Raw genomic sequence first — 13,050 nt, 5'->3', positions numbered from 1 at the left:
ATTTTTAGTAGAGACGGGGTTTTACCATGTTGACCAGGATGGTCTCGATCTCTTGACCTCATGATCCACCCGCCTCGGCCTCCCAAAGTGCTGGGATTACAGGCTTGAGCCACCACGCCCGGCCAAATTTTCTAATTAAATGAATCATGAAAGTGGTTTATAATTTTTGTTTTAAAAGTCTGCTTTTTATATGTACTACTAAAATGTTAATGTATTATTTTACAGAGGTTGTTTGTTTTATGGGCCACCTGGAACTGGAAAGACTCTGGTTGCCCGAGCACTTGCCAATGAGTGCAGTCAAGGGGATAAAAGAGTAGCATTTTTCATGAGGAAAGGTGCTGATTGTCTAAGTAAATGGGTAGGAGAATCTGAAAGACAGCTACGATTGCTATTTGATCAGGTATGATACTAAGATTTTATGTATGTGAATAGTTCTGTAATCTATGCAGATGTGTGAGAGGATTAATATTATATTTAATCTAGTGTTCTGAATAAGCCCAGAAGAATTAGACTAAATATATAATCTTTCTAGATTATTTTCTTTTATATGTCAAGATGACACTGACCTACAGTGAACAGTTTTATAGTAAGAAGAGAAAGAAATAATTGGATCTTAGTTCTTTGGAGTCTTAGGCCTCATACCTAGGAAGAGACTGGTAATCTCATATTTGGAGAGAGAGTGTTAGTGAATTATGTCTCAGTGTGGGAGTTGAAGACTAGTTCTACCCTGGAAAGGCTTTCATTTTTAAATCCCAGATTGTATTGACAGTCCATTGTGAGATAATACATTCTTATCTACTGAGGCACATTGCTGCCAATGCTTTTAAGTCTCTTTTTGGAACTCTCCTGAGGTTATTTTTAATTTTGTGTTTACAGAAATGGATAAAAACTGTGGCATCTTGATAATGTTTTCCCATCCTGACATAGAGGAAGACTATGTCACTATCTTCTGTTCTTTGTCTTATTTCTATAGTCTTCAGCAGATGTTTTTGTGTGTGTTCAGGAACGATGGCTATATGAAATCTAAGGTGTATAACCAGTGGAGTGTCTTTTGAATACTTCTAGTTAAAAATGAAAATGAAACCAGATGTCATTATAATTTACTTTGAATTCTTAAAACATGGTTATTGGAACTTACATTCAAATTATAAATTATAAATAAATTGAGTCTGAGGCAGGAGAATTGCTTGAACCCAGGAGTCAGAGGTTGCAGTGAGCCGAGATATATATATATATAAATTAGATATGTATATAAATTAGATATATATATATATATAAATAAATTCTGGCAAGCAAGTTTGAGAAAAGTTGATTGAAATAGCATGTATTCAGATTTATAAATTCTGGTAAGCATGTTTGAATGAAAATTGATTAAAATGGTTTATATCAAGTCTGTGTTTGAAACTTTTTATGCTAATAAATGACCACACAACCTACTTTCTAGGCCTATCAGATGCGCCCATCAATTATTTTTTTTGATGAAATCGATGGTCTGGCTCCAGTACGGTCAAGCAGACAGGATCAAATTCACAGGTAAAACTTGCTTGATGGCACTTCAACATTTCTATTTCTTGAGTGGTATTGACGTGTGAGAGATAGAATGTTAAGTGGTGAAAGAAATTTTATAAGCTAGTAGTTCTTTTTCTTGGTAGCAAAACCCCAGTATATAGTACAAAAATTAAAAGTGTGGACGGGCGCAGTGGCTCATGCCTGTAATCCCAGCACTTTGGGAGGCCAAAGTGGGTGGATCACTTGAGGTGAGGAGTTGAGACCAGCCTGGCCAATGTGGTGAAACTCTTGTTTCTACCAAAAAAAAAAAAAAAAAAAATTAGCTGAGTGTGGTGGTGCACACCTATAATCTCAGCTCCTTGGGAGGCTGAGGCAGGAGAATCACTTGAATCCAGGAGGCAAAGGTTGCAGCGAGCTGAGATCATTCCACTGTACTCAACCTGGGCAACAGAGCAAAACTCCCTCTCAAGAAAAAAAAGGTAAACCTGTTCCAAGTGACAGAGTGCTGTAAAGCATGGTTTAAAAATTTTAAATCTTCTGGTTACAGAAGATTTAACTCATGATACAAACAAAGGTCTGCTGGCCAGTGATGTTAAGCTAATAGCAAGAGTAGGGCCATGGTGGGGAATGTGGCTGAATTATCACAAGAGCATATCCAGTTGTCTTTATCTCTGAACTGTTACTGATGTGCAGAGGCTGACTCAGTCTTGAAAAATCAATTTTTTTTCCTCAGATTTTATATTCAAATTGTTAAGTATCAAATTTTGCCAGCAAATTTGGATGCTTTTAAGAAATTGCCTGGGCCAAACAAAATCACATCAATCTCCTCATTTTAAAGATGGGCGAATTGAACCCCAAACCTCCATGATTAGTTGCTTATCCAAGGGAGCACTTTTACTAGTGCTGCTGTCTCAATTACTTTTAGTAATTGCTAAATTACTTTTAGTCCCAATTCATTTCAGTTTTTCAGTGTGTCTTTTTAAATGATCTCATTAATTATGTATAATTGCTCAATTAATTTAGAATATCCAAAAGGAAATATTTGCATGCCTTCATATATGCTAGTAGTATTGTTTTATATTGTAGATAACGTAGAAGATGTGTGTGACTGAGAGGTAGGTTTTGGCTTTTCTAACATCTAGCAAGAACTACTATATTCTAATAGCCTTTTAAACTTAATGATGAACAATGTTATTTGTTGCTGTAAATTAAAATAAATGTTAAGTACCGTGGTAAAAGTAGTTTTGTCTCTGCATATCCTATTAGTAATCAAATAAACTTTTTATTTGTGACACATTCATTATTGGTCCTACTATATTTATTGTGCTAACAAGGAGAAACATATTAACAATACTTCTATCACTTTGTAATCAAGTAAGTGGAGTACTTAACAGTATTTTGGGACAGTACCAAAGGTACTGAAGGAGTTTTGACAAAAAAATTACAGAGTAATTATAGCAAAACTATGCTATCTCAAATACATATGTATTTATTTTTATTTTTATTTTTATTTTTTATTTTTTTTGAAACAGAGTCTCACTCTCTCGCTCAGGCTAGAATGCAGTCATGCCATCTTGGCTCACTGCAACCCCCACCTCCCAGGTGTGAGCGATTCTCCTGCCTCAGCCTGCCAAGTATTTGGGGCTACAGGTATGACCCATCATGCCTGGTTGAATTTTTGTATTTTAGTAGAGATGGGGTTTCACGATATTGTTCGGGCTGGTCTCAAACTCCTGACCTCAGATGATCAGCCTGCCTCAGCCTCCCAAAGTGCTGGGATTACAGACATGAGCCACTGCACCTGGTCAAATATAAAATATATAACTCTATAATTACGTATTATAATATGTAATATATTTTATATATAAATATTTGGTTGGGGGGACAGAGTTTCGCTCTGTTGCCCAGGCTGGAGTGCAGCAGCATGATCTTGACTCACTGCAACCTCCGCCTCCCAGGCTCAAGCAATTCTGCCTCAGCCTCCCAAGTAGCTGGGGTTATTACAGGTGCCTGCCACCACACCCAACTAGTTTTTTGTGTTTTTTGTTCTTTTTTTTAGACAGAGTCTTACTCTGTCACACAGACTGGAGTGCAGTGGCATGATCTCAGCTCACTGCAACCTCTGCCTCCTGGGTTCAAGCAATTCTCCTGCCTTAGCCTTCTAAGTAGCTGGGATTACAGGCGCACACCAACAGGCCTGGCTAATTTTTTGTATTTTTAGTAGAGATGGGATTTCACCATGTATTTTTAGCAGAGACTGGGTTTCGCCATGTTGGCAAGGCTGGTCTTGAACTGCTGACTGGAGGTGATCCACTAGCTTCGACCTTCTAAAGTGCTGGGATTACAGGCGTGAGCCATCGCGCTCAGCCAAATATAGCTATATTTTTAAGAGAAATTCAGTATTCAAGTTTTTTGTTTTGTTTTGTTTTTTTGAGACAGAGTCTTGCTCTGTCGCCAGGCTGGAGCACATTGGCGCAGTCTCGGCTCACTGCAACCTCCGCCTCCTGGGTTCAAGCACTTCTTCCTCCTCAGCCTCCCAAGTAGCTGGGACTACAAGCGCGTGCCAAACACCTGGCTAATTTTTGTATTTTTAGTAGAGACGGGGTTTCGTCATGTTGGCCAGGATGGTCTTGACCTCTTGACCTCGCGATCCACCTTCCTCGGCCTCCCAAAGTGCTGGGATTACAGGCATGAGCCACCGCTCCTGGCCATATTCAAGTTTTTTTTTTAACAAAAAACTTAAAAATTCTGACAGTAAACATTTAAGTTAAATTAAGCTGTTTTAGAATTTAGCACACTGAAGATGATTAAACTGTATTCTGTATCTTAATTTTAGTAATAATACTGTAGAATAATGCAAATAAGTAATTATGTGAATGTCGTTAGGTAGTATTTTCAGCCTAAGAGAAAGAAGATATAAATGTAAAATAAGTCAAATTAAAACCCTGAAAGTCCTTTTTTTTTTTTTGAGTCAATGTCTCGCTCTGTCACCCAGGCTGGAGTGCATTGGCACAATCTCGGCTCACTGCAACCTCTGCCCCCTGAGTTCAAGCGATTCCCCTGCTTCCCCCTCCCTAGCTGAAGGATTATAGGTGTGCACCAACACACTCTGCTAATTTTTTGTATTTTTAGTAGAGACAGGATTTCACCATGTTGGCCAGGCTGATCTCAAACTCCTCACCTCAGGTGATCCGCCTGCCTTGGCCTTCCAAAGTACTGGGATTACAGTTTTAGGCACTCAGCCTAAAACTCTGAAGGACTTTACTTTGAATTGTAAATATCAATAGAAACTTATGATGACGTTTTTTGTTTCTGTTTTTTTAAGAAAAAAATTCTTAACTCTGGACAATATAAAAAGGCTTAAAAACAATCAAGTCCGGTAGCAATTAATATCCATCCCTGAGTGTGGTCTCTAAATATTAGGACTCAGGAGCGATGGTGGATTGTAACAATGAAGTAGAAATGAGCAAGATAATCCTGGAACACGTTGTAATGCCTGAAAGCAAAAAGGAATTAAAAAAAATAATAATGGAATTGTACTTGAATGACATAGGAGCCAATTTTGACAGATCTCTCACTGGCCAAAGATTAAACAATTTGAGCATCAAAAAATAATGACTACAATAGGTAGAAATGTGTTAAATACCTAAAAACCATCAAGTTTTTTATGTTGTTGGTTTTTTGTTGTTGTTGGTTTTGGTTTGGTTTGTTGTTGCTGTTGTTTGTTTTGTTTTTTTAAGACAGAGTTTCTGTCACCCAGGCTGTAGTACAGTGGCATGATCTCAGCTCACTGCAACCTCCATCTCTCAGGTTCAAGTGACTGTCATGCCTCAGCCTCCCTAGTAGCTGGGATTACAGGTGTGTGCCACCACTCCTGGCTAATTTTTGTACTTTTAGTAGGGATGAGGTTTTGCCATGTTGTCTGGGCTGGTCTTGAACTCTGACCTCAAGAGATCCTCCTACCTTGGCCTCCCAAAGTGCTGAGATTACAGGTGACCCACTGCAAAAGGCCTTGTTTTTGTTTCTGAGACAGAATCTTACCCTGTTACCCAGGCTGGAGTGCAGTAGCCACGATCACAACTCACTGCAGCCTTGATCTCCTTAGCTCAAGCAATCCTCCCACCTCAACCTCCCAGTAGCTGGAACTGCAGGCATGCACCACCACACCCAGCTGTTTCTCTGGTTTGTTGTTATTGTTGTTGTTTTTATTTTTATTAATTAATTTATTTTTTTGAGACAATCTTGCTTTGTTGCCAGGCGCCAGGCTGGAGTGCAGTGGGGCTATCTTGGCTCACTGCAACCTCCGCCTCCCTGGTTCAAGCAATTCTCCTGCCTCAGCCTCCTAAGTAGCTGGGACTGCAGGCACATGCCACCATGCCCAGCTAATTTTTGTATTTTTAGTGGAGAGAGGGTTTAACCGTGTTGGCCAGGATGGTCTTGATCTGTTGACCTTGTGATCTGCCCGCCTAGGTTCTGGGGTGCATGTGCAGATCGTGCAGGATTGCTGCATAGGTACAACAGGGCATGGGAGAGCAAGGAGCTCACGGGAGGAGATAGCCAGGGGAACCAGAAAATGCAGGGTGATCCTTCTCCCCATCACCACCAACCCCTGCCCCCACTGCTGGCAGGCAACACACCAAGATCTTAAAAATTATCAGTTTTTAATAACGTTTTTTTAAAATTCAACTGGTTACCCAAGGTTGCTGAGTTATGTCCTACTACTCTGAAAATTGCTAACAGAAGGAATCAAACATTTCTTTTGCATGTCTTATACAGGCCATGGTCAAGGGTATTTCAGCAGTTGATAAAGTAATATAGTTGTTTATAGGAAAATCACAGCTAACAAATGCATGAGCAATGATTGAATTAGAAAGTCATCATTTTGCAGCCTCTTATGAAACAGTGGATCTAGACCTGTCATTTTTTTAACCAGGGATGATCCCGTCCCCCTCCCCCAGGGACAGATATCTGGAGACAATTTTAGTTTTCACAACTGATAGGGGAAGCCACTTAGCATCTGGTAGATGAAGGCCAGACATGTTGTTAAATGTCCTACACATACAGGACAGCTCTCCACAACAAATAATTATCTGGCCCAAAATGCCAGTAGTGCTAATTTGGGAAACCTTGATCTAAACAATAATTATCAGTGGCCACTCAAGCAATAAGATAGAAAAGAAGGTTGATGGGGATATTTATAATGGGCGGAACAAACTGATAACACTTGACCTAAACTTAACCCGCTGATTGACCTTAAATGGGAAACTGGTATTAGGTGCCTCCTGTGGGGATATAATAGGAAGTACATGGTATCTTTCTTTGAAAAATGCCACCCCAAATGGTTTAGCCAGCATCCATTAAGCTTCTAGATCTAGCTACCAGTTTCCAGAAAACATGAAAGATAGAGGGGCAACTTAAATGACCCTATCAGCAAGCAGTCAGCCCAGTCTGGGATGTGGGAAGGAACTTCTACAAGTCAAATGACCAAGTTTCTTCAATAAATAAATGGCATGGAGGAGGCAAAAAAAGTGAGAGGGACAATGGGAATTATCAAGAAATTGAGTAACAGATGATCAAGTGTAGTAGTGTGTGGATCCTGGAATGACTAAGTCAAATGTAAACAGATATTGTGAGACAATCAAGGAAAATTGAGTAGTAGATGTTAACAAATTAGTCATTTACTTTAGGATGATGATACTGTTGGGTTTGTTGTAAGTCCTTATCTCTTAGAAATACATACATGAAGTACTTACATGAAATATTTATGAATTAAAGTATGTGTCCCAGGTTTTATTTTGCTTTTCTTTTTAAAAGCGGACAGGTAAAGACATTAAAAAAGGCATACTGATAATTATTGAAGCTGAGTGATGGAGATTTGGAGATCATTTTACTATTCTGTCTTTATACTAAAAAGTTTAAAATGTAATTAAAATTCTGTTATGATTTATGTACATTTTATTTTGGTGTCTTTTGATAATGTATATACAATGGAAATTTTATTATTTTTAGATACTGTGTGTCCTACCTGGTACTACCAGCACTTTTTTTCTTTAGATATTTATTTTTCTTTTCTTTTGTATTTTTTTTAAGAGACAAGGTCTTGCTCTGTCTGTTACCCAGGCTGTAGTGCAGTGGTGCAATCTTGTCTGACTGCATATAACCTCAGCTTCCCCAATAGTAGGACTACAGGCAAATGTCATGTCACCATGCTGGCTAATTTTTTTTCTTCTTTCTTTCTTTCTTTTTTTTTTTTTTTAAATAGAGACGGGGTTTCCCTATGTTGACCAAGCTGGTCTCAAACTCCTGGCCTCAAGTACCCTTCCTGACTCCCAAGTTCTGGGGTTACAGGCATGAGCTGTCATGCCTTGCCCCTTTTTTTCTCTTTGATGTTGTATATTGTTTGGGAACTCTTAAGATCTTTTGTGAAATTAGGCTTTATGAAATGTCTTCTAGGATTCATTTGTGGCTCTCTAATGACCATCTGTTTTCCATTGATTTCCATTTCTGTGTGCCATTTAGTATGTTACAGATTTTTTTAAACCCATTGGAAATAGGTGCCGTGAGAAACTTTTTTCACATGTGTAATGCATTAAATCTTACCAAAAGAAGAAAATATTAATGATATAGACTGTGTTCATCATATTAATCTCTTCTCTCTTATTTTTAAAATTTAGTTCTATCGTTTCCACCCTGCTAGCTCTTATGGATGGATTGGACAGCAGAGGGGAAATTGTGGTCATTGGTGCCACCAACAGACTAGATTCTATAGATCCTGCTTTACGAAGGCCTGGTCGCTTTGACAGAGAATTCCTTTTTAGCCTACCTGATAAAGAGGTAAGAATTTAATGTCACTCAAATTTTGACAAAGTATGTTGCTGTTTATTAGTAATAAGTGTTGGTATAGTAAAAATTTGGAAATTCTTGGGTTTTGTATCATGGTTTTGTCAAGTGATAGTTGTTAGTGAACAACTCAAATGGGGACAAATTTTTGCTCTTTTCTTTAAATACAATAATGCCTTCCCACAATTACTCTTTAAAATGTTTTCAATTTGAGCATAGCCTTTGGATGTTGTAAGTTTTGCTTCAGAACATGTGACTTAATTCATAATCAACCCTTAGCCAGTTTGTTAGCCTTGGCTTTTTCATGAATACCATCATATAGTCGTACTCCGTTTTTTTAAGTCTACTTAATCTTCCGGGAACCAAAGAGAAAAATATGTGTGGAGCTATCTGTACTTTTAAAAGCAGCTCTAAATATGCGCTAGAATGAATAGCTTCTTTAGTAGTTCTCTTATGTCTATGACAAATATAACTTTAGTGCTATAAATGCAAATATGTTTAATAATGAGACTAAGTTCATTAAACTCTTAAAAGTACATCCTTTTTCTTATTTTCACTTTCATATTTCTATTTATATTGGTTTTTTTTTTGTTTTTTGTTTTGAGATGGAGTCTTGCTCTGTCACCCAGGCTGGGGTGCAGTGGTGAAATCTCAGCTCACTGCAACTTCCGCCCTTGGGATTGAAGTGATTCTCAGGCCTCAGACTCCTGAGTAGCTGAAATTACATGCACACACCACCATACCCAGCTAATTTTTGTATTTTTAGTAGAGAAGGGATTTCACCATGTTGGCTAAGCTGGTCTCAAACTCCTGACCTCAAGTGATCCGCCTTGCCTTGGCCTCCCAGAGTGCTGGGATTACAGGCATGAGCCACCACACTGGCCACTATTAAGTACTGGTCACTTCAGAATTTTAGATAATCAGAAGTATTTTTAATTGAAATTAATGTAATCTGAGTAGCACTTATTAATAGTTGTAAAAAAAATAAATTGTTTTTATTCATAGGCTCGAAAAGAAATTCTAAAGATTCACACCAGGGATTGGAATCCCAAACCACTGGACACATTTTTAGAAGAGCTAGCAGAAAACTGTGTTGGTAAACATTGTTTTAAGCAATTAAAAGAAATGTTACATTTATTTCAAATATGAAACAAATTGTATTAGGTTGTTGCAAAAGTAATGGCACTTTTTGCCTATAAAAGTAATGGCAAAAACCGCCATTACTTTTGCACCAAATTAATAAAGAACTACAAGGTTAAATATGTGTTTCTTATCATCTTGTTTATGGCATTTTCTTCTCACAAAGTCTTGATATTAAATAGAGATATTTGACAAATTGGCCATCAGGAGCAGAGTATTTAATTGTATAAAATACAATATATTTTTATGTCATCAGTATATTAATAGTATTATTATAATAGCTATTCTTCACTGACCATTTTCTAGTCATCCTGTTAAGCATTCTACATGTATTATTTCATGTAATTCTCACATTGTTCCTGTGATGTACGTAGCAATATCTCCACAGATGAAGAAATGGCTGGAGAGCATTATGTGAATTTTGTAAGGTCACATGGCTAGTAAATGACACACTGGAATTTGAACCTAGTCTATGTGGCTTTAAAACTCTTGCTCTTGACCTCTGTGCTATACTTAGTGCTTGTGTAGTGCACTCGTAAAAATTGATTGATTGTTGATGGCTATTACTACCCTATAAGTTTACTGGGTAAAAGAGATTTTGGTCTTATTACTCTTAAATATTTGCTAACTATATTGATAGGCTGATTTTTAACTTTCTTTTAACCATGGCCCTGCTAATAGAGTTTTGTGTTTCTTTGTTTGGTCGGCTGGTTCTTTTTTTCCCCTGGTTGCTTTGGATAGGATACTGTGGAGCAGATATTAAATCAATATGTGCCGAAGCTGCTTTATGTGCTCTACGACGACGCTACCCACAGATCTATACCACTAGTGAGAAACTGCAGTTGGATCTCTCTTCAATTAATATCTCAGCTAAGGATTTCGAGGTAGCTATGCAAAAGATGATACCAGCCTCCCAAAGAGCTGTGACGTCACCTGGGCAGGCACTGTCCACCATTGTGAAACCACTCCTGCAAAGCACAGTTGACAAGATCTTAGAAGCCCTACAGAGAGTATTTCCACATGCAGAAATCAGAAAAAATAAAACATTAGACTCAGGTATAAAACTTGGTTAACCATTTAGTTTTTATAATCAGTAAAGTGAAATGTTTTACACATACCAGAAATATTTCTTTGTAAAAGAATCTCTGAGAAGAATTTGGTAATGCCTTACCTGGGATATTTGAAGGAAATTTACTCCATGGATTGCCTTTAACTTAATTTGTTGTAAGTTTGGGATGTATTTTTACGTTTACTTAATTCGTATCTACACAAATATTTTTGATTCTTTGAAAAAATTTCATTGAAGTATGCTGACTTGAACTGAAGCAGTAAAGATTTGCTTTGCAATCCGAAAGTTACTAATGTACAATTTTTTGGTTTTATAGATATTTCTTGCCCTCTGCTAGAAAGTGACTTAGCTTACAGTGATGATGATGTTCCATCAGTTCATGAAAATGGACTTTCTCAGAAATCTTCTAATAAGGCAAAAGACAATTTTAACTTTCTTCATTTGAATAGGTATATTTTTCTTGCAAATCAATTTTTTTGCATGTGTAATTTTGTAAAAATAAGTGAGATTATGGTAGAAAAAGTAAAAAATGCTAACCAATCTGTTTTTTATTTAAAGTACCAGAAATTTTTTGTTGTTATAGTTGTCACAATAGTAGGAATTACAGTCTATAAAAATATTCCTAAATATCTATGGGGATCAGTTGTTTCCAGAAACTATGTGAACCATGTTGTTATAATTGGTTGGCCTTATTGGCAAGACTTTTTACTTATGAGAGTTTATAGGTGACAATTTAGGGATTGAATTTAAACTTTGTTTTTTTCTAAAACATAGCTTATTAATCATTTCTCTTTCAGAAATGCTTGTTACCAGCCTATGTCTTTTCGACCAAGGATGTTGATAGTAGGAGAACCAGGATTTGGGCAAGGTTCTCACTTGGCACCAGCTGTCATTCATGCTTTGGAAAAATTTACTGTACATACATTAGACATTCCTGTTCTTTTTGGAGTTAGCGCTACATCCCCTGAAGAAACATGTGCCCAGGTAATTTATTGGTGCCCAAACAAAATAGAAGACAAAACAGCCTTCCAGAGACAAAAGCTAAAATTGCCTAATTTTTTTTGTATTATGTTTTTTTGTCTTTCTGATTTGTAACTTCAGGTTTACAAAATAGAATTATGCATGATTGCTTAGTCATTAAAAAGAATGAGTTTAAATCCCACATTCACCCTTAATATCTTCGTGACCTTAGTAAAGTTGTTAGATCTCTCTAATTTTCCAATTTGGAAAATGGAGATGATAGTACTTGCCTCATATGGCTGTTGTGAGAATTAAATGAGTAAAGTACTTCAAATGGTGACTGCTCCTTAGTAAGTACTCAGATGTACTGCAGTTTCTGTTTTGGTATTTTTATATTAACTTTTTTTAATATAAAAAGATTTTATATTTGTTGTTTTGTTTACTTTTGATTACCACAACAGAAAAATCTTCTAGATTTCTCCAACTGTTTTCTAGTTGCTTGAAGAAATTGTTTTCCAAAAAAAATGAAACTTAACATTTAAAAATAAGATTGTGGGATTTTGGAGAAGCATTTTAAAAACTTGAGGACTTTATGTGATACTTCTGGGAGGTTAAACGCTGTTTAAGACTAATAGAACTAGCATTATTAACATGCTGAGTCTAACTGAATTTGTTTTGTTCCCTACCTACTAGGTGATTCGTGAAGCTAAGAGAACAGCACCAAGTATAGTGTATGTTCCTCATATCCACTTGTGGTGGGAAATAGTTGGACCGACACTTAAAGCCACATTTACTACATTATTACAGAATATTCCTTCATTTGCTCCAGTTTTACTACTTGCAACTTCTGACAAACCCCATTCTGCCTTGCCAGAAGAGGTAATTTATGTGGGGGGGAGTCATTATATTTTAAAAAGAGAGCTGTTTATACCAAAATAATAGTAACTTATTGTAAAAATTCAAATGCTGCAGAAGTGAATTAAAGGGTAAGTTTTCTTATCGAAGATACCATTGTTAACTATTTGCTATATGTGCATTGGGTAAAACGGTATATGTATATATATTAAGGATATGTAAATTTTTTCTCTTAAAAAATGGGGTTGTATGATACATACTATTCTGTAATTTGCTTTATTCACTTAACAGTAAATACATCTTGTGTATTTGCTAGTGCTAAAGTCTCTTGAAGAGCTTCATGGCTATTCAAAGTCCTGTTGATAGGTTTTTTGGTTGTTTTCCAGTTTTTTTCCTGCTGAACTGTGATAGTGAGTATATTTGCATTTTATTTAGTATGAGCACTAGTATATGGATTTTTCTAGTATTGATTCCTAGAAGTGGAATAGTTGTAGCTGAATCAAAGGGTATTTTACATTTACAAGTTTTAACAAACTAAATTACTCATTCAAGTTTGTGCCAATTTAGACAACTGCCAATAGTGAACAAAAGGCCATGCTGCTTCTGCCTGGAATACTCTTCTCTTAAATACTTCCCTGGCATCATTTTTTACTTTTATTTCTTTTTTTTTTTTTTTT

The 13,050-nt window shown here is 36.7% G+C and overlaps 1 protein-coding gene across 1 annotated transcript in view; it reads left to right on the top strand.

Moving 5' to 3' along the window:
• The window catches only part of ATAD2 (ATPase family AAA domain containing 2), a 70,135-nt gene that overhangs the window by 32,557 nt on the left and 24,528 nt on the right, over nucleotides 1-13,050 (top strand). The window contains exons 12-19 of the mRNA XM_017530732.2: nucleotides 226-400; nucleotides 1,445-1,533; nucleotides 8,184-8,343; nucleotides 9,355-9,445; nucleotides 10,231-10,545; nucleotides 10,875-11,007; nucleotides 11,356-11,542; nucleotides 12,212-12,397. Coding sequence (XP_017386221.1) covers nucleotides 226-400; nucleotides 1,445-1,533; nucleotides 8,184-8,343; nucleotides 9,355-9,445; nucleotides 10,231-10,545; nucleotides 10,875-11,007; nucleotides 11,356-11,542; nucleotides 12,212-12,397 — 1,336 coding nt within the window. The remainder of the gene's footprint in view (nucleotides 1-225; nucleotides 401-1,444; nucleotides 1,534-8,183; nucleotides 8,344-9,354; nucleotides 9,446-10,230; nucleotides 10,546-10,874; nucleotides 11,008-11,355; nucleotides 11,543-12,211; nucleotides 12,398-13,050) is intronic.

The sequence above is a fragment of the Cebus imitator genome, unplaced genomic scaffold (assembly GCF_001604975.1).
Source record: "Cebus imitator isolate Cc_AM_T3 unplaced genomic scaffold, Cebus_imitator-1.0 Scaffold68, whole genome shotgun sequence".
Taxonomy (NCBI): Eukaryota; Metazoa; Chordata; class Mammalia; order Primates; family Cebidae; genus Cebus; species Cebus imitator.
The sequence above is the reverse complement of the archived record's forward strand: the minus strand, read 5'-3'. Positions and strand labels throughout refer to the sequence as shown.